The following is a 22,655-nucleotide window of genomic DNA, read 5'->3' on the forward strand; positions in this document are numbered from 1 at the left end:
TTGCTGCTCCCTAGGGGGAAGGCTTGGAAGAGGCAGGCTGGTCTCTGGGCTCCTGGGCCCCGTGGCAGACCCTGCCAGGAGGGGCTGGATAGAATCATTTCACTTTCTGGCACATCCATCTTTAATTGGGTGTAATAATGATTTTATTGCTTGCTGGGATTTGTGAGGCTGAACTAATATTTGTAAAATGCTTTGCTATCCTCAGCTCAAAGGCAATCTAGAACGGCAAAGCCCCGGTGTTATTCACATTTGGATAATCCAGAATTATTCGTAAACAAAATCAAGATTATGCAAATATATTCATTAGTTCTCAGAATACCTCCAAGAAAATAGAGGAATTAGTCTTGTTAACAATTGCATATTATGTAAGTGTGTGTCTCAGCACACACAGACCTGCACACTATCGGTGCTGGGGCATATTCCCCTGGGACTCACCCTGGGATCTCAGAATGCTGGAGAACAAGGACCTGTGCAAAGTGACCATCTCAATTTTGGGGTATCCCAATGCCCCACAGCAAGTGACAGCACCTGGCACAGACCCCTGCAGCCCCTGGGGTCCCACTTCAGCTAAAAAACAGAGGTATCCCCAGCATCCCCTCTGCACCCATCACAGACAGCCCACGCATGAAAATCATCACCTTATTCTAGCCAAAACAGCCTGTCCTACTCAAATGAGGATTTTTATGGCACATGCAGGGCCGGGAGGCTGAAGAGGCGGGATCTGGATGCAGCCTCCTTGCTCAAGACTTGCCCTTTTCGCCCTGCACAAGCCCTTGCCCCGACACAAGCCTGTGCCCAGCTTGGCTTTCCACAGCGCAACGCCACCGTCTATTCGGGGTATGCTGGGAAAGGGGAGATAAAGGTGTGTTGAAAATACCACATGGTTTAATTAATGCCACATGCCTTTCACTCTGTAGGTTGTGTGGATTGTTAATTATTTTTATAAAGAAAATAATTAGTCCCAATCAAGGCAGAAGCTCTCCAGAATTACAGCTCATTAACTGCTCTCACATTTTTCTGTTCTATAAAAAGTCATGTGGTGCTGATGAAAATTATAGACCCTTGGAATCAGCATTAAATACAAATTCAGACAGTGTTACCATCCTATTACCATCAACCGCATCGACTTGGCTTCAGTAATTGCAGCTGGAGATGAAGTGCAGGGATTTCTGCTCCGTACAGTCTCTGAAAACAAGCGCTCTGCCCATTAGTTTGCCGGAAACAAAGTGACACCAAGCCCCGACTTGGCTAAGTATGTCCCCGAGGAGGTGACAGCCACCAAGGAGAAAGGGGACAGCAAGGCAGCTTTGCCAGGGATGGGAAGATGAGGGTTGCTTGGGTTCGGTTTGGCACTGGCTGGCGGCAGGGCTGCTCCTGCACAGAGGAGGGGGGGGACCATGCAGGTCTGGCGCTCATCTAATTTAGGAAGGTGAACCAACTAACCAGGCGGCAAATCTGTCCTATGGGCTTGGGTAGCAAGGCTACCAGTCCAAGTGAAGGAAAGAGCTAAGAAGTGCAGAGGAGATAAATAGCAACCTTTAAGCAGTGGGATTATCCTCGAGGGACATGGAGAAAATAAGGTGTGGAGGGATGCTCTTGTCAGGGATGCAGGAGCAACTCCAAGCATCTCCCTCTGACCGTCCTGGTCCAGGCACAGTGCTGGGCTGGCACTATTGAATGCTGCAGAGACCTCGCTTAAAGCCTAATTGAAAGAAATCACAGCACATTAAAGACAGTTCAGGTCAAATCAATACCAACGTGGTGGGGAGGGCAAGCGGGGGGAGCCAGGGCGGTGACCGTATTCAAGCGCCAGCTCTGCGGGCAGGGCACAGGCTGCGGCTGCAGGCTTTTGCTGCCTGCTTTTCTGCCTCAGAAAGGCAAGGTGAGACCCATCGTCTTCTGCTCCGCGCAGGACAAACCCGGCGGCAACGCAGGGTGAGGGCTGGCAGTGACAGCCCGCAGCAGGGAGGGGGCAGGGGAGCCGCAGGTCCTCAGGATCCTGCTTTTCAGTTTCTATTAATCAGGGACGAGCATGCCTTCGGTGGCATTCGCAGCCCAGCAGAGCCGGCAGTCAGCTCTTTGGCCCATGAGCCTTCCCCACAAAATTAACCCGTCCATCCCCGTGGTGGCAGTTTCCATGACGAGTGCCTGCCCTTGAGCTTCTGAGCCCACTCAGAGGGATGAGGATGGGGAAACTGGGGCTGCGGGTGGAAAAACACTTCTCGGGAGCCCCTGAGGGCAATGGGGTAGTAGCTACTGCCATGAGGCGGCAAATAGCAGGAGCCAAACCTGCCGCTGGCACGTGCTGCTGGTACTGTGCCTTTAGCTCTGTCCCTGCAGGTGCAGAGAAGTGCCACGCTTATGGCAAGGATGGGGACCCGGCCACCAGGCACAGCCACGCAGCCCCAGCACACCCAAGGGCAGAGACGTGCCCGGAGCATGAAATGGCTGCGTCTTCCAGCCTGGACTCTCCAAAATGTCAAAAAAACCCTCCAAAATATCTAAAGGACATCCTTCATGTGTGCTGGCTCTTTAACCACATGTTGGAAATGTTTGAGAAAGCAAACGAACTGGTCCAAAAGTGTGCCAAGGACTTGTCCAGCCATCGAACAGTACAGGCAACCAAGTCCCTCTGCCTGGGGATGCTGCAGACTCCTTGGGGCGATGCAGCCAATACGTCCTATGTCCTGCAGAGCTCAGCCCTGCACAGGCACCTCCTGGAGCAGCCAGGGTCTGGAGACACAGAACCAGAGAAGGTCACCAGGCGTTCACGTCCATCCTCGATTAGGAGGCATGGGGCACACCTGGGCTGATGGCCCATGTGCTCCACCGCTCCCCGGCGGTCTGGGCTGCAACATGCCCCTATCGCAGGGAACCAGCGGCTCCCTTTGTGCCTCCTCTGCCGGCGGTGCCCACCCAGACCCCACTGCACCCCCCTCCCCCCAGCACGCGTTACCCGCCTGCCTCTCCGCTCCAGTGCTCCTCCACCATTGTCCTTCATTAACTCGGCCGGCGCGTGGCTGATGGGCGGACAAAGGCAGGGCCGGGGCAGGCGGCTGCGGCAGGCAGATAACCACGGCGCCCGTCCCACACAGCAGGGAAGGGCAGGTGAAACATGGGCACTTGGGCTGCTTTGTTGCTGTTGTTTTTTTTTTTCTTATATGTTCTTGATATTGCAGTTTTTTGGTGAATAAAATCCCCATCCCTTGGAAAAGTTGTGCTGAACCCACTTGTCTTGCTTCTCCCCATTGTAACAAACCTGGCCGTGCTCTGATCGAAGCGGAGGGACTTGAACAGGGCAAATGCTTTATACGCAATAGGTTCCCAGAGTTAAACCACCAGCCTCAGAGGGAAATCAGCCCAAAGCCCTAACTGCCTCCCGCACTCACTATGCCATAGCTGTGGCCTTGCCTGCTCCTCTGGCTGCAGACGGCAAAGCAGCACAGAACAAGTTATATTTACGTGCTGTTATACATTGGTGTTATATATGCACTGCTTTGGCAGGCAGTTGGTTATACGGCAGCTCCAGCTGACCCACAGATTAATTCAGCAGGTGGTCTTTAACTGTGAAATCTCTCTTAATGCAAAAATATTTCTCTTGCTAGGCAATAGCTAATTCTTCATCCTGACAGTAATGTAGCTAAAATCACAGCCTCCTACCCCACTCTTCTGCAGTCACACCCCCAGCACATGCATGCCCAAGCACAGGCAGGCGCAGAGATAAATTCAGTACAACCAGCCCATTGCCAAAGTGCCATCGAGTTCCACCAGGCTGATACACTGCTGGAATTTGGTGTTAGTGGCAGAGAAAATGCATTTTCTCATCATTGCCCATGGGTCTCAGAGCATTTGCAGCCACCTGCATGTGCATGTGAGGTGGCCATCTGCCCCCAGCCCTGGGATCCCCCAGCGCATGGCCTTTGCAGCCCATACCAGCACATTGCAGCCTCCCCTGCCCCTAGGGAGGAAGCAGGAGCTGAGAGGAGAGAGCAGAGGAAACCCACAGGCAGCAGAACCCTGCCCACACTGCCCTGACCCCATCGCCTGCCCAGGCACCCGCTCGGGGGCAAAAGAGGAAAGGGCCTCCCCAGTACCCCCACTCCCACCTCTGCCCCCTGCAAAGCCTCCAGACAGGGCTGGGCTGCAGCAGCTGTTTCTTCTTTCAATAATGTCAAGACATAAATTAAACATGAAGTGTTAAACAGGTCATCGGTGAAGCAGTTAGCTCCAACCTCGCTGCCTCCTGCCTTGGCCACAGGCTGGGACGCACAGCTCAGCCAGCCTGAAACACCACTAGAGTTTTTTAATAGGTTTTTTTCCCCACTTTTTTGGTTTTTTTTTAAGCCCTTCCTGCAGTCCTCACTGCACTGGCAGAGAAAGCACTCCCGCTGTGTGCAAAAAAACCTGCTATTTTTAAACTCCCGGTGTTTGTCAGCGCTTTTGGCTCAAGTGGCTGATGGAGAAGCCAGTTTTGCGGCACCCGGCGTCCTATGGAGGGTTGTGTGGCCTTTGCTGGGCAATGGTGGCACCAAGATGTGCTGCCGGAGGTGGCTGTCCAGCCCATTCATCGCGCCAGCGTGTGCCAAATCCGCACCACGACAAAGCCCTGTTATGACTGCCGTGCTGCTGGGATCCACCGCTCCTGCTGGATTTCAGACACTCAATACCTCTGTATCTTTGCGCATACCCATAAAAATCAGCAAACGGGGTTTGCAAAAGCAAATTGGTTCCCAAGGTGTGGCATTTCTCTCTTCCTGTTGCTGGGAATGCCAAAGGGCCCCAATCCGGGCATCAAACCCAGCCCTGTTTTCCCGCTGGTGACATACAACCCAGCACTGCCAGGGATCTGGACCAGAGGACCACCCAGTGGGGCTGGGAGCCCTGTGTGGGGCTCCAGTGGGGCAGGGTAGGACCGTAGGTCACAGCAGAGCCACGCTCTCTTAACAGCAAAGAGGCCACAGGGGCTTGAGCTGGACCAGGGGATGCAGCAAAGCCCCGGCACCAACTGCAGCCAGACCGCAGGTGGGCTTTGCCAGCCTCGGTCAGGCTTTGCAATGATGAAGAGGTTTCAGTGGCCGCAGGGAGAAAAGGAGAAAAAAAAAAAAAAAGAGAGAGAAAAGGAAAGGGTGGTCATGTATGAAATTATTTCATTTCAGTGACACAGGGTTTGCATTTGATAAACTCATAGAAAAATGTACGTATAGAAAGGTCCAGCCACCAGACACGGAGATGTGGGTACGGGAGAGGGATGGCGCTGAGGTAGGACAGGCTCAGTTCTATCTGCAGCCTTTGGGAAGGACAAATCCTCTGTGCCCGAGGTCCCCAGCGGAGAGCGGGAACCCCTGCAAGCAGCAAGAGCGGGGTCTGCAGAGCCCTTTTCTGGGGACAAGCTGCAGTGGGACGGGCTGCCATGGATGGTGGAGGCAGAACGGTGACAGCCACAGGACCTGCCGGTGGGCAGTGGCACCTTAGCATTCCCTGGCATCAGGGGCGCCACTGCTATTTATTACTTAGGTCCTTGCAGGCCTAAATATTTATTTGTTAGATCTTGGGGGAGGTATATGAACATGTGCATGGGACCGCAGGGTTTCAAAGCCCTGCTCTCCTGCTTCTCTCGGGACAGGAGATGAGCTGGGACAGGGAATAGCCAGAGCCGGTTCTGCTATGGGTGCACCTGCCAGCTGTCCCCAAGCCAGGCAGGGACGGGCCCCAGCCCCGCAAGACCCCAGACTGCCACGTTTTGCCCTGGCCTATTGCTCTGCACGTCGATACCTCTACAAAACAGCCTCACCCAAGTGCTGGGACAGCGCTGAGCCTGGCAGGGCGGGCCCCCGCCCACCATGGGCAGCACAGCCCCCTGAGGTGCTGGACCCTGCTGGGGCTGTGCTCACAAACCTGGCAGCCGCAGCCGAGCCCCTGCGGCTTGTGCAGACATGGGGGCTCCCCAGCAGCCTGGGGAGCATCTGCAGGCGGCTCTGTTCAAGGACGAAACCAAATATCTACAAAACAAACCCCTGGTCAGCCAGCAGACTTTCCCCCCCTTTTGCTTCCTTCCACCCAATTTCACTCCTCATCTGAAGAGGAAGGTGAGGAGAGGAGATCGGATATGGGGAATCCCCCAGCACAGCGTGGGCACCATGAGCTCCCTCCTCCCTGGAGATGGGGGCTGCAGCAAGCCCCAGATCTGGGGAGAGCCACACCCCTCCTTTCCCTATGAGATGCTGTGAACCTTCACTCTGAAGGAGGGCCAGGTTGTGCCCATGTTCTTTGCTGGCGGGTGTGGGAATTGGAGGGACGGGGCCAGATTTGGGCCACAAGCAGAGCTCTCAAATGAACTCTTACTGGTCAGAAACTGCCCATCCTCCAAACCACAGCATTTCCCAACACTCTTCTGGTTTCCAGTCCCTGCAGCACTGGTCTGGGGACAACCCTCAGCCCTATGTCCATTTTTTGGAGGTTTTAGGTAAAAGTGACAGAACCCCATGTGACTGCAGCAGGGCACAGTGGCAAAAGGCAGCACATTTGGGGGTACCCAAAGTCTCTAAAAATGCCCCACCCATGGGCTTGGGATTCCTGTGGGGGCTTCCAAAGGCCCCTTTCCCTAAATTGTTAGGTGCTTGTACACCCCCCCACGCTGGGGCACATGCACCTGGCTAAGGCACTCATGGGTGCTGCACTGCCTGGCCCTCGCTGCATCCCACCCAACTGTAGCAGAAACCTCCATCCCCATCTCCCTGACATGCTGGTGGGGCAACTGCTCTGGGGACAGGGGTGTCCCCCACCCCACTGGGAAGGTCCCCAGCACCGGTCCAGTGGAGCGGCAGATGGATGAGGCTAGGAGGGAAGGAAGAGGAGGAGGGTGAAGGCTCTGCGAACAGCGGGGAGGGGTTCCTGCAGGCACCCCCAGCTCTGCCCCTTGTTCACTTCGCCCTGGCTCCCCCCAACCTCCCGGCAGCTCTCGAGCTGCCTAATTAGCTCTCCCCACTCCCGCCGCAGTCCAGCTGGAGCTGGAGGGCAGGGGCAGACAAAAGCCTCCCTATTGACATCCCCTCTGAGGAAGGGGCTTTTCTTCTCCCCCTCTGCTTTTCTTTTCAAGTCCCTCTCCCCCCGCTTGGGCCGGGACCATGGGCTCATTAGTGCCTGGGCTCCTTGGGAGCTGGAGGGAGCAGATGGCAGCCAGGCGGCTGGCTCGGCCGGCCCTGCTGCTGCCTCTTCCCGCAGAGCAGATGCCCGACCAACAAGGGGGAGGATTAACGGGAGTGGGAGGCCATCAGCACAGCAGGGCTGCCAGCAGGGGCTTTCTCCCCAGAAGCACACCAGCCAATGCTCAGGGGCTGCCAGCCCGCTGGGGATGAACAGGGATCTGGGCTACAGAAACATGGCTGGGAAGCCAGAGGTTGGGATAAGAGAGAGCTGGTCCCCAGCCCGTTAGGGACTCTCCACTGGGCTGAAAGTCACGGGAGAATTGCAGCCGCTTTCTGCTCTTGCTGGGGGTACTCTCATCCCCTGGCACTGCAGTGCCACGGCTTCTCCTGCCCTGTCCCAGTGCAGCCAGGAGGGACACGCTGCCGCCCTTGTCCCAGCAGGTTTGCAGCAGCAGCGACCAGGCCTGTCTCTGAGATCACCCGTGATGGCAAACCAGGCAGCAAAACTGCACTTAATCCTACTTCAGCAACACACCCCTCCCTCCCCCTCTGTGCGCAGCATATCCTGGGGGATTAAGGGTTAAAGCACAAATCCCCTGCACTGCCCTGATGTGACCCACTTAGACCATCTGGCAGGGAGGGATGCAGGAGCCTGCTCTCTCCCAGCACGGCCAGTGCTCACTCGGCATCACCTGCTGCCTAGGAGCTGATACCAGCACCCACAGCCCCCACCCTCAACAGTGCCCTTGCTTTTCATGTAGAATTGGATTTCGGCTGAGTTCAGGGGTGCTGGGATGGGGCAGCCTGTGCCGCACTGCTGTGGCTGGCAGTGTGGGAGTTGGGGACACAAACACCCTCAGAAGCATCCCACAAGCTCCCAGACTGCCACCAGCTCTGGGTCCCAGGGGACCCTGGCGCGTCTCCCGGCCTGGCCGTCCCTGGCACCTGCATGTTCCCTGGCAGACGGGTGCATATGAAATACGCAGCAGCACTGGGAGTCAGGCTGTTGAGTGTGACGGGGCTCCCAGCCACCACAGCGTGGCTAAGGTCACGGCGGGGGAGGAGACATAGGCAAAAGTCCTTCCAAGAGGGCGGAAACAGGGCCGGCGCTATGGCACAGCTGTGATTCCCATCCCCAAAGGCTGGTCTCAGCCCAGCGGCACCTTTAGCATGGGAGGTTTAAAGATATTTTCAGTTCACATGAGCCGAAGCCCCTTGCAGCAGCCATCAGGTGGGGATCACAGCATCCTTATGGACCACGGAGAGGGAGTGAGGGCACCCTGGCTCAGTGGAGGGGCTTGGGGCAGGGTGGGGCGTCCCTGGCCCTGACCCCATCCCTCCCAGCACGCAAGCCCCTCAAACCACCCCAGGATTTTGGACGCGCTGGAGCAACCCCCCAGCAAAGGTAAGCATGGGGGTAGCCCCAGCCCTCACCAGCCTCCCCACACCACGGCGTCCTTCACACCCAGCTGCAAAAGCACAGTCCCAGGCTGCACGGCGAAGCCCTGCCAGGCCCTGTGTGAGGAAAGGTTAATTGGAAAAGCCCCTTTTCCCCATCGCCTCGGTTTTTCCTTTCACACTGCAAACTGGTCAATAATCCATTTACTTTGGCACAGCCCTGCTCCAGGCATGGAGCTGTGTTGGGCCGGAGCGAGTGGCTCCCCCAGCCCCAGCAGGACCAGGAGGGAAGGGATTAATGTATTCTATTGTTCCAGGATGCACCCTGGGTTTGGCAGAGCTTTAATAGTCCAAACCTCCCAGGGAATTCATATGGAAGAGGCTTTATCTCTGGGACGAGCAGCAAGGTGGCAGTGAGGGATGCGGCACAGGGAAAAGCTGGCTAGAAAGGGGGAAAAAAAGTCATCTTCAGCCCCAGGGAAGCCCACCACTGCCCCACAAGGATGCAGGATTGAGCCCTTAGCCGTGCCCAGGGCACCCTGTGGGGGTGGATTTGGGCTATGCCCACTGTGGAGGCTTCCGGCAGGACCCCCATGCTGCAGCTGAGCCCCTTGACACCCCACGAGGGCACAGGCTCAGCCAGCAGAACTGATGGGGAGATGGGCAGAGCTGGCCTAGATACCACACCATCGCCTCCGCCGCTGCAGGAAGCACAGGGCCAGATCCAGGGCAGAGATACGTGGCTTTTGCAGAGGAGCAGCTGTCAAGTGTGGGAGAAAACAGAAATCCAGATGGTCATCTTAATTTTTCATTTGGCTAACTGGTCTCCCTGTCCCCTCTCTGGTGCACTCTGCTTGCTGGCACCACAGTCATTTGCTCTTAAACTAGCCGGGAGCATCGTCAGGGAAAAGAGGCCGATCCAAACAACGGTGCAGTGAAACCTTCAGGAAAAACAAACCCAGAGTGGAGCTGGGCATGGAGATGGCTACAAGAGGAGCTGCTGCAAGCCTTGGGGCCATTCTCCCAGCGGGTGGGGAGCAGGAGCCTGGCTCTGGCTATTGCTGGGTTACGAAGCTGGTGCCAGCTTGGGGTGCTGGGGACATTGCTGCGTCCCCCGATGCAGCGCCACTGCAAGGCCCCTGGGGACATAGGATCTGGCATCTCATAGGCACGATCCTGCCAAGACAGCAGTCTCAGGCTCTGGGCAGAGCCCTGCGTAATGCAAGCCGAGCCAGCAGTCCTGATGAGGGGAGCCGGGGACTGCGGTCTTTCTGCTCCCCCAGCCTTTGGGCTTGGCCCCCCCAGCAGCAAAGCCCCTCTGTGACACGAGGGCAGGGGCGAGCGCAGCAAGTACCCCGCAGACCCCAGCGAGAGCCCCGCCAGGGCTGATCCCGCTCGACACCTGTAGTGAGGGCGGCGGCACAGATGGCTGCACCACAGGGAATATCCCGGGGCCCCGACCGGTGGCACATGCTCCAGGGAGACAAAAGGAGCTGGGCTGCACCGACACAGGGACCTGGCAGCATTGCAGCTGCCTGCACAGAGCACACAGAGCTCAGGGACCCTGTTGCACAGGATCGGCCGGTGTTGAGGTGCAAAACATCGCGGCAAAGCCAAGCTGGCGGGTCCGTTTTGCTGTGTGCTGAGAGCTCCTGACCCCTGCACAGACAGTTCCCGTCCTGCCAGAGCCGGCACGGCCACGAAACGGAGAGGGGCGCACATTTGTTAACTTTTTAACGGAGCTGCAAATGCTCCCAGCTGCAGTCCTCAGCCCAACCGGGACATCCATGGCAATCCAAATTGCCATGAAGAGCCATGCATCATTCCTGGCACTTGGGCTTGCTGTATTTCCCCAATGCCCTAATTTGTTGCCGTGTTACATCTCTGACTGTGAGATAGTTAAACAGCACAGTTTTCTCGGGGACATTCAGGCAGGAAAGAGTGTGTGCGAGCCAGCACCCAGCCCGCTGATGGCCCCTCTGGGTGCCAACTGTAGCCCAACGTAGGGGAGGAGAAAGGCACGGCGGTTCCTCTCCCCAGTGAAGGCTGAAGCCCTGCAAATGCTGCCTGTGGAAATCAGATTTGCTGTTCTGCTTTGGAAGCCTAAGCCATGCCTTTCCCAGTTTCTCACCCTGATTAATGACAATCAGAAAGATCGGAAAAATTCACACTCTGGCAGCTGGGCTGTGGGGGCAGAAATGCCCCCCATCATTGCACAAGCAGCAGGACCCCTGTCCCCCTTGCTGCTGCAGCCCACAGCCTCCACCAGCACAGGAGGCATCTGAAACATCTTGCTCCCTGTGAGCTCTCTGCTGTTTGGTACAGGCTGAGCCCCCGACACCCAGCGTGCTGCAGATGGAGCCCCTCTCCTCTACCCACCCATTGCTTTCTTGAAACTTTGGGTTGTTCCCCTCAGCAGGTGGGGAGCACCCAGCAGCCAAAATACAAATCTAAGAGAGAGGAGACCCAGCAAAAGCCTCCTTTCCTTAACAAGTGCAAAGAGGTTATTTTTAACCAATATTGAGACAGTCAACAAAATAAAACTAGTCTCAATGAGCGACTGCATTGTTGTGGGGAAGACACACGGACTCTTGCCCATGCGATAGCCTGGCTGAGCGGCTCAGTGGGTACAAGCAGCCCCCTCACCTTTTTTCAGCACAGATTTTGACCCTTGCTCTGCCTCTGGCAAACATGGGGGGCATTGGCCTCGCTGGGAGCAGGCAGGCACCACGTGTGCCAAGCCGAGACCGCTCAGCTATAAGACCTGGGGGACGCCAGACCCACAGCTGCCCCAGCCCGTGGCCGCGTGTGGGTGCCTTGAGCAGCTGTAGCCTCTGGGCTGCACCTCCCTGGGGTGCGTCAGACTCCCCCCTGCACCAAAGCAGGGTCCAGTCTGTTCCCCTCCCCAGGCATCCCCTTCCCAAGGGTCCCTAGTGAAGGAGCGATGCAGAGACAAGACAACCAGCAGGACACACACCCCAGGGGTCTCCAAGGCAGGGATGGGGGTGACCACCATCTGGCTGATGACCCAACCACTGCACCCCCTCCGTAGCCCAGCTATAGCTTTCCAGGCCCCATACTCTGCTCCTCTCGGGAGGCAGCCAGCTCCTGGGCTCCAAGCACCACTGAGCCAAAGTTTCCCGGGGCTGCTCCCCTCTGGAGCACAGCACCTACCTAGGGAGGGGGCCCAGCCAGCCAACATCTCCTTGCCCCAGGCACGGGAGGACTCCCAGCTCCTCCCGTCCCTAATTGGGGGTGGGGGGACGAGACACTCCAGACCCTCCTGATGGAGGGATGCTAAGTGGAGGTGGGGAGGAGGCTCGGGGCGGTGCAGCCCCCAGGCGGTGGCGGGATGGAGGGTGTCCCTGAGCACATCCCCCCCCGCGCCGTTCCCTGGCAGCCCTTACCTGGGCAGCGGCTTGCGGGCCGTGATGCTGGCCACGATGATGCTCTCGGGTCGCGGCGTGGCCACGGCTTTGAAGGTGCCTCTCCAGAACTTCTCGAAGAGCTGCTTCTCGCCCTGCTGCACGCTGGCCATGGCCCCCGGCCCGCCGCCGCCGCCGCCGCCGCCGCCGCCGCTCTCCGCGGTGCTGAGCGCTACATCCCCCGCCGCCCGGCCCCGCCGCCCGGCCCCGCCGCCCGGCCCCGCCGCCCGGCCCCGCCTGCCGGGAGGTGTGCTGCCCCAGCCGCCCCCGCCTCCCGTTTTGTGCCGGCGAGGCGGGGAGAGGGGCCGGGCCCGGCCGCCGTCCCCTCCCCGGCGCCGCCTCCCGCAGCTGCTGCGCCCGGAGCCGCGGGGCGCCCCGCACGGCCCGGCCCGGGGCGGGGGGCGGCTGGCCCGGACCCCCCAGGCAGCCCCGGCTGGAGGAGGGCAGCTCCGGAGAGGACCCGGCGGCTCCTCTTGGGCTGGATTCACTCTTGGCCCCTGCGGAAAGCACGGGCTGCCTCGCTGGTCACCCCGCACCGGGGGGGCTCCGGGGGGCTCCGATAGTTCCCACCCTACAGGCAGGTTTTCCGCCCTCGCTCACAGACCCATCTCCACCCTGGTGTCTTTGCAGTCCCCAGGACCCTCCTTGCTCTTATCCCCACCATTACTTTCCCCAGCTGAGGAATGACTTCCAGCTCACTGCTGGATCATGGGCACCCCCACATCTTGCCCGTTGAGGGGCACAAACCCTCCAGGTCTTTTCAGCCCACCAGCCTGGGCCCCCCACAAGATCCCGTGACACAGGCTACTGGTAACCTTTGTGTCTCTGCCCACTCCCAACTGTTTACCAGAAAGAGGTGAAGAAAGAGGGAGAGCCCAGACCCACCAGCCCAGATGGCCAAGGGGGCAGGAGGCCTTGGAGATCACAGCAGGAGGCCATGGAGACCACTCTGTAACTGGTCCATACTGGGACCCATATGGGGAGGAGATTTTGGAAGAAAACCCCTTCCCTGCCCCCCCCCCCCATCCCTTCCCATTTAACACACGCTGGTAGAGGGGTAGGGACAGGCAACATTGCTTCTTGGCCCCATCAAAGGAGCCCTAACCAGCTTAGAAAAGGAGGCTTCACCTTGCAGGGCAGGATTTGACCTGCTGGGGCCAGGCACAGGGGGAGGGGGAGGGAAGGGCTGGGGTGGCACAAGTGCAGTGGTGCTATTTCCCTTTGCCTCTGCACTGAGTACAATAAAAATGTCTTTAGGAGAAAATGCTTCTTCTACCAGATGCTTTGAAGCGCAAGTAAAAGCTGGTGACCTTGGATGAATGAGACTCTTTCTATTGTGCCTTGGAAACCCGCACGATACATTTATGTAAGAGACGGGGGGGATAATGGAGCCAGGAACAATAGGAGTTGGGAGCTGAGAAAGAACGAAAATCACGGAGAAACTTGATCGCATTCTTGTGATAAATATAAAATTAGCAGAAGGCTCATCCTGACAGTGTTGTCTGTCGAACTCCTCCTTCCGTGCCCCTTTTTGCTTTCTGCTCCTGGTGCCCGGGCTCTGTCCCACTGGTACCCGGAGACGGGCGGCCCCGGGCTGCATCCCCACACCAAGAGCTGCAAAGCGAGAGCCTCGGCGGCACGCGCCGGCCAGCAGCAGCAGGCTTTGTGCTGCAAGGCCGTGAATGGCTGGAGACGGATGCTGGGGAAGTGGCGGCAGTGGGAGTGGGCACGGATCCAACAGGGCTTTATAGAAATGCGGTCAGCTCTGCCAGACATTGCCTAAAAAGCCCAATAGGGAAGGATGATATTCATGCACAGCAGAGAGATGCTTGCTGGGAAGCTGCTCCCCCCAGGAAATCTCCCAGAGGCGACAGGCACTGCGACGGGGCTGGGAAAGGCCGGCTGTGAGCTATGGCTCTGCTCTAGCCCAGGACACATTGCACATGCCATGGGCAGGAGACAGCAGAGTTGGGCTCCTCTGGGGGCTGCCATGGCCAGCAACTGGCTGGGCAGAGCAGGAGCAGGGGAAAGGGCTCAAGATCTAGAGCAGCCACAGTGCAGAAGCACAGCTCGGGGAGGGTGTAGACAGCACTGCCGGCAGACACAGCAAGCACCCATCAGCCCCGGGACAACCACCCACCAGCAGGAGTGGGTGCCACCACCACCCCATTGCCCTTCTCCCGCAGACGGGCAGGGACAAGCACTCACTGCCCAAGCAAATCCAAACCTGGGTTTCCTCCGGTCCTTCCAGCCATTCCCATAACACACAGCCTATTTGTTAGGACCTCGTTTCCCTTCAGAACACATTAAGTTCATCAAAGAGAGATCAGGTATAAGGATGCACATGCCCTGGTCTCACTCCGTTTTGCTGGCAAATGACCCAAATATGGGGTGGGGGTCAGGCAGGAGCCCTGCTGGCAAGTCCAGCCCTGCTGCTGGATCAGCCTCATCCCTCTGTTTGCAGCTCATTAAGCAAATACACTGCAAGGCATCAGCCTGTGCATCCCCCTGGGCTTTGCAGGATGAGTCCAACCACCCCCAGCTGCAACCAGGGTCCTTGCTGCACCCCAGGGCATTTCACCCCTTTCCACCAGCAATCCTGGAACAGCTGTAAATGCCCCCAAATTAACTACCAAATAAAAGGAATAATAAATGTTTGCACTATTAAATTAGCAGCACGGGTGGTGTGTGGGCAGGAGGAAGGCTGCAATCATTACAACAAGAATCTTCTCTCCTGGCATACCTTGTGGAGACATCAGTGAGCCAATTAAGCAATTGGCTCGGTTAATGGAGGCTCCTAGGAATAGACTTCCCTCCTATAGAATAACTGTGCTGTAATAAATTGCCTCATAAATAAACAGCCTGAAAAAGCATCACAAGACACCCAGAAAAAGCACTATATCATAAGCAGAAATGATACTTTACATTTCTAGAGTATCTATTAGCCCACAGCATTGCCAACTGTTCCCTGAACCTCGGCTGGTGCCCCTGTGAGGAGCTGTGGGGACAGTGCCGTGGGCCCCAGGCTCCCTGCCCTGAGCCCTCCGGGTGGTCACGGCCCTACCCTGGCAGCAGCATTCCCAGAGCCCCAGCAGATACTGCCTATCCTGCGAGACTGCCGTCTGCCAGAAGCATCCAGCTAGCAGTTACTCACCCCTTGAGCCACCCCGGGTTATTATAAATGCCACCCCGGGTTATTTACAGCCCCAGCGATAACACCGGACCCTGCCAGGTTCAAATGTTCGCCCCCAAACGGGTGCAGTAAACTGTAGCACAGAGAGTGTCTTGTGATGGAAACAGGGAAACCAGGACTTGGAGGGTAGCTGCACCCTTTCCTCCAAAGCAAAAAAAATAAAATAAATAATCTCTTCCTTAGAGAGCTCTTTTTCCGTGATTTTCTTTTTTTTTAATAACACAAAGGAGTGAGCCTGGGCTTCCTCCACCCAGCATGGGGGGACTGCAAACCGGGCTTTCCCCAAGGCTGCTGGGCTACCAGTACCACTTGCTGTACCCGAACCCACAGCCCTACAACCACCCACACCACACAATTAAACACCCAGCACCCCCTCAGGGCCCAAAGCCCCCTAGGAAACCTGAGAGGGACCCACCAGACTCAAAGGCAGGTGGGGATGCTCAGGACCCCCAGCCTTGCCTTCTCCTGCTTTATTCTCTCCCACATTTAAAGGGCCCAATCTCCCCCTCCCACCCCCAGGCTTCAATTTTGGGGGTGATCAAGAAAAGAGAGCGGTCCCTGCTCTGGTGTTCAGCTGCTACCAAGGAGGACAAGTTCTGGGGCTGAGGGAAGAAGTGATCAGGAGGGTAAAGCTGCATATGCACAAGAGGTATCCGAGGGGAGGGAAAGGAGAAAATGTGTTTAACTAGGATTAAATTTTAATCTGTTCCCCCTTCTAGGGAGGAGAAAGCTGCGTTTGTCCTGGAGCTGAACAAATATTTTTCTATAAATGTTGATTTTTTTTTTCTTTTCTTATTTGGCTTATGCCCGTCGGGAAGAGCTGGAGCCTGGTTTTGCCCAAACCACCCCATTCCTACCTCCATACACTGCTGGCACGGTGCTGCTCCACCCATTCCCCAGCGAAACAGGTTTACTGCAAATGCAGAAAATCAATAATTATCTTTGGAAGTATTCATTATCACTCAAGAGTCAATAAACAAAGGCTACAAGTGCCCTCTACTCACTGCACTTCAGAAGCACCTACCAATTATTCCCTTGCCTAAGCCAGTCCTGCCTGGCAGGAGGGGGGTTCTCCACTGCACACTGCAGCGCTGCCGCCTGCTGCAAGGTCTTCCTTCATTGGTCTGGGCAGAGGAGGAGGAAGGGCTCTGTGATTAAAATAACATTTGCAACTGAGATATGAACCTGCAAGGCAATGCACAACTCCACCTCAGGTGCTGTGGCAGATGTGGATGGATGTTGAGCAGGTCCAGCCATGGGGCTGGCCTGGGCAAGGGGTGGGGAGATGCTCGGTGGGGCTGGGTATGAGCTGGTTTTCCCAAGAAAGGCGGCATGGAGCAGGCTGTGGGGTGGGGAAGCAGCAATGGCCATGGGACAACACGCAGCACCACGTGCTGAGCTGGGAAGGGCCCTCGGAGGGTGGTGGGCGGCCAAGAAGCCCCGCGCCACTGCATACTTAACTTGGTAATTGCGTTTTGCAGTGTCAATCAGTTGCATGAGGGCATTCATTGTTCTTTTGGTGGGACATACCTGTTTTATGGCTCTTTCCCCCCACATCGAAAGGGTCCTGGACGGCCCCACAGCCTGCGTGGCCCTGGGCAGAGCCCGACACCCAGGTCCCCTCTCTGCCCGTCCCCACGGCTGGGTACATCCAAGGATGAGGCATTTGCCAAAAGTGTCTTTTCTTTTGTCCTTCCTTTCTCTGCCCGTAGAAGAATTGTTTTTACTCACAGAAAAGCCGGGAGCACCCCCAGCCCTGGGGTGGCTGCAAGGCTGTGCAGGACCCCTGGGGCGCAGGATGGTGGCAGTGGTTGCCCTGTCCTTTCTCTCCATCTCCCTGCCCCATGTCTTACCAGGCGATAAATAAGCGAGCGTCTGGGAAGTGGACCTGCAGCCATCCTTGAAGAGCACTGAGGCCGTGGGTGCTGGGGTGCATCCATCTCCAACAAGGGCCATCCATCAGCACCCGGCTCGAAAGCCTCAGCGTGCTAGATGGGAGGCACCCTGGGATGGTGGAGGACTGTAGGGAGGAGGCCGGGGGGTGTGCAGCTGCACTCCCCTGGTTTGTGATGACGGAGGATGAGGGTGCCCACATCCCCACCATCAGCACTGACTCGCTATGCAGGGCGTCACCCCTAGGCCACCCAATACCCCTGGCCAGGCCCTGGCTGCCTTGCAGCAGTCACAAGATACCTCTCCATCATCTCCAGACAGACACTGGGGACCTGCCGAGCCCCTGTGTCCCCGTCCCCAGGGCCACCTGCAGCAGGAGGACCAGGCATCTCCCACCCTGGCTTTCTGCACCTGCCTCAGTGGAAGCAGCCAGCTTCTCCATCAGCAGCAGGGGGCTCCACAGCTTGCTCACCCACTCCAACAAAAGGTCTGTTTCCTCCCCACTCACCTACCAAAGCTGCCCAGCACCAAGCAGCACAAGAAGAAAAGACATGCGGACAGAGAAGTGTGAGCATTCACAAGCAAAGCCATTTGCAGCTGTGGGAAAGAGGGGATTGAAAGGGCAGGAGCAGAGGGGGGGCAGGGAAGCCAGACCATGGCCTTTTCTTCCCTTTGGCTCTAAAACAGCTCCAGAGCAGGAAGGGGGATGGAGAGAGGGAGATGAAAATATAATTTTTCCCCTTCAAGCCACAGCGGCCGTGGCGGCAAGCTGGTCCCTGGGGACCATGCGGCAAAGCTGCGCAGCTGCCACTGCTCTCCGAGTGCCACTGCTGAAAGGTCAAACACAGCTGGTGGAGGGGGAACAGAAGGGGACGGACCCCACAGCCACACAGGTCCAGGCAGGAGAGGCAGGGTCTGGCTTGCCAGCCTGGGAGCAAATGGAGGAAAGCCCCTCGCTGGGCTGTGGCAGGCCCGGGCAGCCCTTGACCGCAGGCAGAGGGTTCCAGCACCCTGAGAACATGCCCAAGAGATAGGGAGGGCAAAATGCAGAGCTACCCTCATCTTCATTGCCTTCCCCAGCTGGCAATTAACAACTTCCAGTCACACAAATAGCACTATTGCCTGTTGGTAATTACTAGCTAACGAAGCGGAGGCAGCTTGGTTGGATCCCAGCCTCCAGTACAGGGTCTGGCTGAGGGTGGGGTTCAGGGATGCTCAACACAGGTTTGGGCTGCAGAGCTGGAAGGCATTGAGCTTTTGCCTCCAGCTTGTGAAGGGTGGAGAGGTCAGACCCAGGATGCGTGTCCTCCTCCAAGCTGGCACTGGGATGTTCCCGTTCCTGGCTCGCTCCAGGTCCCGATGCCAGCCCAGCGGGGCCAGATCCTGCCCCCTCATCCTCCAGCACCTCCCTGTGCCTGGTTGCACCCTGCTGCACTGAACCCATGAGCCCAACCAGGGGTCAGAGGGGATTTGGTTTCCCCAAACTGCTTGAGCTTTAAAAACCCACCAGGCTCAGCACCCCTCACCTTTCCTTGGCCACCCTGGCTACAGGAACCCATCTCCCCAGGGGAGCCGAGATCCAGATGAGGCTGGAGAGGGACAAGGTACAATCCCCACCCTTTCAGTTTGGGCTCAGACCTCAAAACTCATTTTACACTGTCAGCGCCTCATCCCAAGCCCGCTGGGGACGGGAAGATGCTGCCTGAGAAACACAGAGCTGGCCACAAATCCAAAACTATTTAACCAAATGTGCCTGGGGTACGCTGATGGGGTGAGCAGTTTGACTCCATGTCATCACCCCTCGTTGAGTTTTTTTCTCTGGCTTCCCCCCCCCGATTATTACACTGGGGTAGCAGTAGCCTTGGACAGAGGAGCCCTGTTCTGCCTCCTCAGCTCCTGCCATGCAGGGCTGCCCGTGCCGTGGGGGAATGAAGCAGGAGGGAGCAAAGTGCCGCGTTCCAGCTTTTGTAGACTATTACTTATAATGGAGAGGAACAAAAATACTGTAAAATAAAGCACTTGAGGGCATCAGACTAAGCGTTAAATAGGCTTCTGCTAAAAAAGCTGCTTTGACTGAAAAAGCTTCCTGATTTGAATCGGAGGCGTTAGCCGGCTTGTGAGAAAGCTGGAGCTTTGATGAAGCCAGGGGGACAGGCAACACCATCCCGGGAAAGGGGCTCTCAGGCTCCTCCTGGGGCACAGGATGCTCCCTACTCAGCTCCCTCCCACCAGCCACTTACAGGTGCCTCAGGAGAGCACCCAGTCCCCTAAATTTTAGGCTTCCCATCCCGTCCCTGTGGAGCAACACTGCCCCTGCAAAACACCCAGAGCATTTTGCAACGTTAATGGGCAGCACAACTGCTAATGCGTAAACTTTTACTGCTCCGGAGAACAAACGGAGAGTTTGGGGAGCAGACACTTCCCATTAAGACGCACTAATGAAATGTGAAAATGTTTTACTATGCTGCAATTTTATATATTTTCGAACACAGCCGCAGCTGCAGTGCTGTTCCATTTGTGGCTAATTTAGGCACCAATTAAACGGGGCTAAATTACAGCCAAGTACACTGCAGGAACTGATGTGACTAGGGCCGTGTCCATGAGCCCCAGATCTTGCTGACCTTGCTGTCACTGTTCAAGCTGGTTTGCAAGCCAGATCAGGAGCTGCCAGCTCCTGGTGCTTGCCAAAAGGTCACAGCAGATCCCTGAGGACGGTGAGATTTGCTGGCCAGGGCAATGCGAGGGCCCTGCGCCTCCCACGGGCTCCAGAGCGGTCAGGGCCCTCTGCAGGTGCCCAGCTCTCAGGCAGGTCCTCTCCCCTGTTGGCTGTGGACGGGAGCTTGGATGAGGCTGGGGCTATGGCAAACCCTGCTTGCTCAGCCGGGGACCCCTGCTCCCCCTCACAGGAGCCGTGACATCCTTCCTGGGGCATCTCCTCAGACCCCAATTACCTGGCTAATGCTGGGGCTGCCGCTGCATCCCACAGGTCGCCAGAGCTGTCACTCGCCCCAGCTGCCTCCTGGGGAAGCCTATTCAGCTCAGAAAAAACAAACCCACCTTATTTTTCTGGAAAATGGAGGAGCTGGTGGGATTTTATTCTTCCTTCTGGGTAAAGGAAGGAATAAAGTACCTAAAGGCTTGGTTCTGCCCACTGGCCTCACCTTCCTAGCATCCTGAGAGGGGCTGGTGGCCACAGAGCTGGGTCCTGGCTCCCTTTAGCAGGGTGGGAGCCCAAAGGCAGCGCGGGTGTCCCACAGCCTCCGGTCCCACATGGTTTGCATGGTTTAGGGTGCAGAGCCTGTTCTTAACAGTTTGGGATTGGTTTTTTAGCTGATGATGATCTAAGGACTTGCTCCAGCAAGGATAGCTCAGATGGCTTCAAAAGAGCTGCAGGTTAGTGTTTGGCACCAGCAGCCAGCTCAGCTGCTCCTGCAGCCCCCGGCACGGGGAGCTGCCTGCTTTCCTAAGGGCATTTTTTTGTTGTTGTTGTTGATTTAGGCAATTGCAATAAATCCCCTGTGGCCCCTGCTTTCCAGCTGAGCCAGGTTAGACCAAATTTAGCTCAGGAAGAGCAGGGCTGGCATCCTCCTGCAGCCTGTGGCTATGCTCCTGCCCAGGGGCACCCTGTCCCCCCACGCCCCCTGACTACCCCCCTTTCCTCCAGCCAAATGGACAGCAGGCTTGGCACAGGGTCCCAGAAAAGCTTTTTCTAATAACCACACACATATATATCCATATTTTTAACATGTGTTTCCCAAGGGCAGCCAAGGAACTGATCTATGATGCAGCCCCCAGCTCCCTGGTGGCAGTGCAGGGTCTGGCCCCAGAGCACAAACCCGGGTGGGGGGCAGGCTCCTTCAGCTCACCAGGCTCCAGTGAGGTCTAGCGAGGATGTCTGTCTGTTTGTCCAGATGAGCCACTGTGCTGGCACCCCGATGTTGGGACAGGAGAGCAGCGCTGAGCAGCTGCCCTGGGAAGCAGAAACATGGGATTTTGCCTTCCCAGTGCTCGGCAGAGGCTGTAGGAGCAATGGAGCAGCACAGGAGGGTCCCGTGAGACCAGGCTTACCCAGCTCAGCCCCCACCACAGGTCTCTCAGCCCACCCCCACCCACCTGGGACACAGACCCCCTCCCTGCTTCTCCCCAGAGTATGAGGCAGAGGTGACTGAGGGCTGGCAGACATCATCTGCTGCCAGTCAAAGCAGCTGAGGATGATGGGGAAGATGACCCCCATTCCCTGCTTACCAGAACACCCACCTGGATCATCACCTCTGAATCCCCTCCTGGGTCACTGCCCCCTGCAAGACCCTGGCTGCTCCGAGCCCCTTGGCTGGTGGCAGAGCCCACCCACAGCCCCCCCTGCTTCCACTGCCTCTTACAAGCGGCAGCCGCTAACCAGGCCATGCTTCATAAACTCCAGTTAGCAGGCAGGTCCTTTCCATCGGCCACCACCAAGCCCCAGTGCCTGGGGCTGGGCAAGCAGTAGCCCCAGGGAAGCGGGGCTGGCCCTGGCATCTGCTGGTGATGCCAGTCTGGCACCCAGCAGGCACAGACCCCACCGCTGGCGGAGGCTGCAGCCAGGGACGGACCTCCCCAGAGCGGCTGCTAGCTCCTCTCTAATTAATCCAATTACAACATCGTGTTGGCAGTGCAACCGGTGGATTAATTGCAGTTTGCTCCAGGTAAATGGCAGGCAGAAACGCTCCTGTGTTCAAACATGCTTGTTATTTGCTATTAACTGTGAAACGCCCGGCCTCAAACCTGGCTGGCGAGGAAGGCGGTGCTGCCACCAGCATCATCCTCATTGCAAGAACGGAGACCTCGCTCCTCCCCGACCTTACTGAGCGCCTGCGGAGCCCTCACATCGCTCCTGAAAAACAAATCCTCGCCTAAGGCTAAAAAATGAACGATTAGGGGGACAACACTGGGAGCAGGAGTGCAGAGTAGAAGGCTGCTTCCGCTCAGGTATTTTTTTTTAAATAGTATAAAAAGGAGATTATTGGAAAAGATTAATTGTTCAGACTGTTAAGAAGATGAAAGTGTCAGGAGTAAACAGATGCTGGTCACGATTCAGCACTCATTAAAGCAGGAGAAGGATTCATTTCATATGCATGATTAACTCCTGGCCACTGATGATTTACACAGCAGTGGATCAAAAAAGAATTAATTATTCTACAAGTCAGGCTGCTGCCAGCCCGGCCCTGGTTCCCGCCGGCGCTGCCGATGGCACGGCCTGCGGCCCCCGTGAGCGGGGCTGTCGCGGCCGTCGTTGCCCCGCAGCCGTGCCCGGACCCGGCTGTGCGGTTTCTGCCGCCGCCAGGGGCTGTTTGCCCCTGCAGCACCCAGCCCACCCTCGCCACCATGGCCCAGCATCACTGCCTGGCACCTCCTCGACTGCACCCACTGGGCACCTCTGGCAGCACGCGTTCAACATCGAAGGGGTTTCGTGCCGCCCAGCCCTGCCGGAGCAGCCGCCAGGGAGGTATCGGCTTTCTGACACCCAGCCCAATAATCTCCTCCTCCGTTAGCGGTAATTAACCCAGGGAAGGTTTCTCTCCGCTTGACACCTTTTCCTTCCTTTGTGATTGATGGAGTCTCTTG

At 57.1% G+C, this 22,655-nt stretch overlaps 1 protein-coding gene across 1 annotated transcript in view; it reads right to left on the reverse strand.

The window, feature by feature from the left end:
* SRRM4 (serine/arginine repetitive matrix 4) overlaps positions 1 to 12,081 on the reverse strand; it is a 49,765-nt gene extending 37,684 nt beyond the window's left edge. Inside the window, exon 1 of the mRNA XM_075110263.1 lies at positions 11,951 to 12,081. Coding sequence (XP_074966364.1) covers positions 11,951 to 12,081 — 131 coding nt within the window. The remainder of the gene's footprint in view (positions 1 to 11,950) is intronic.
* Positions 12,082 to 22,655: the final 10,574 nt, after the last annotated feature.

Source organism: Phalacrocorax aristotelis, chromosome 15 (assembly GCF_949628215.1).
Source record: "Phalacrocorax aristotelis chromosome 15, bGulAri2.1, whole genome shotgun sequence".
Classification (NCBI taxonomy): domain Eukaryota; kingdom Metazoa; phylum Chordata; class Aves; order Suliformes; family Phalacrocoracidae; genus Phalacrocorax; species Phalacrocorax aristotelis.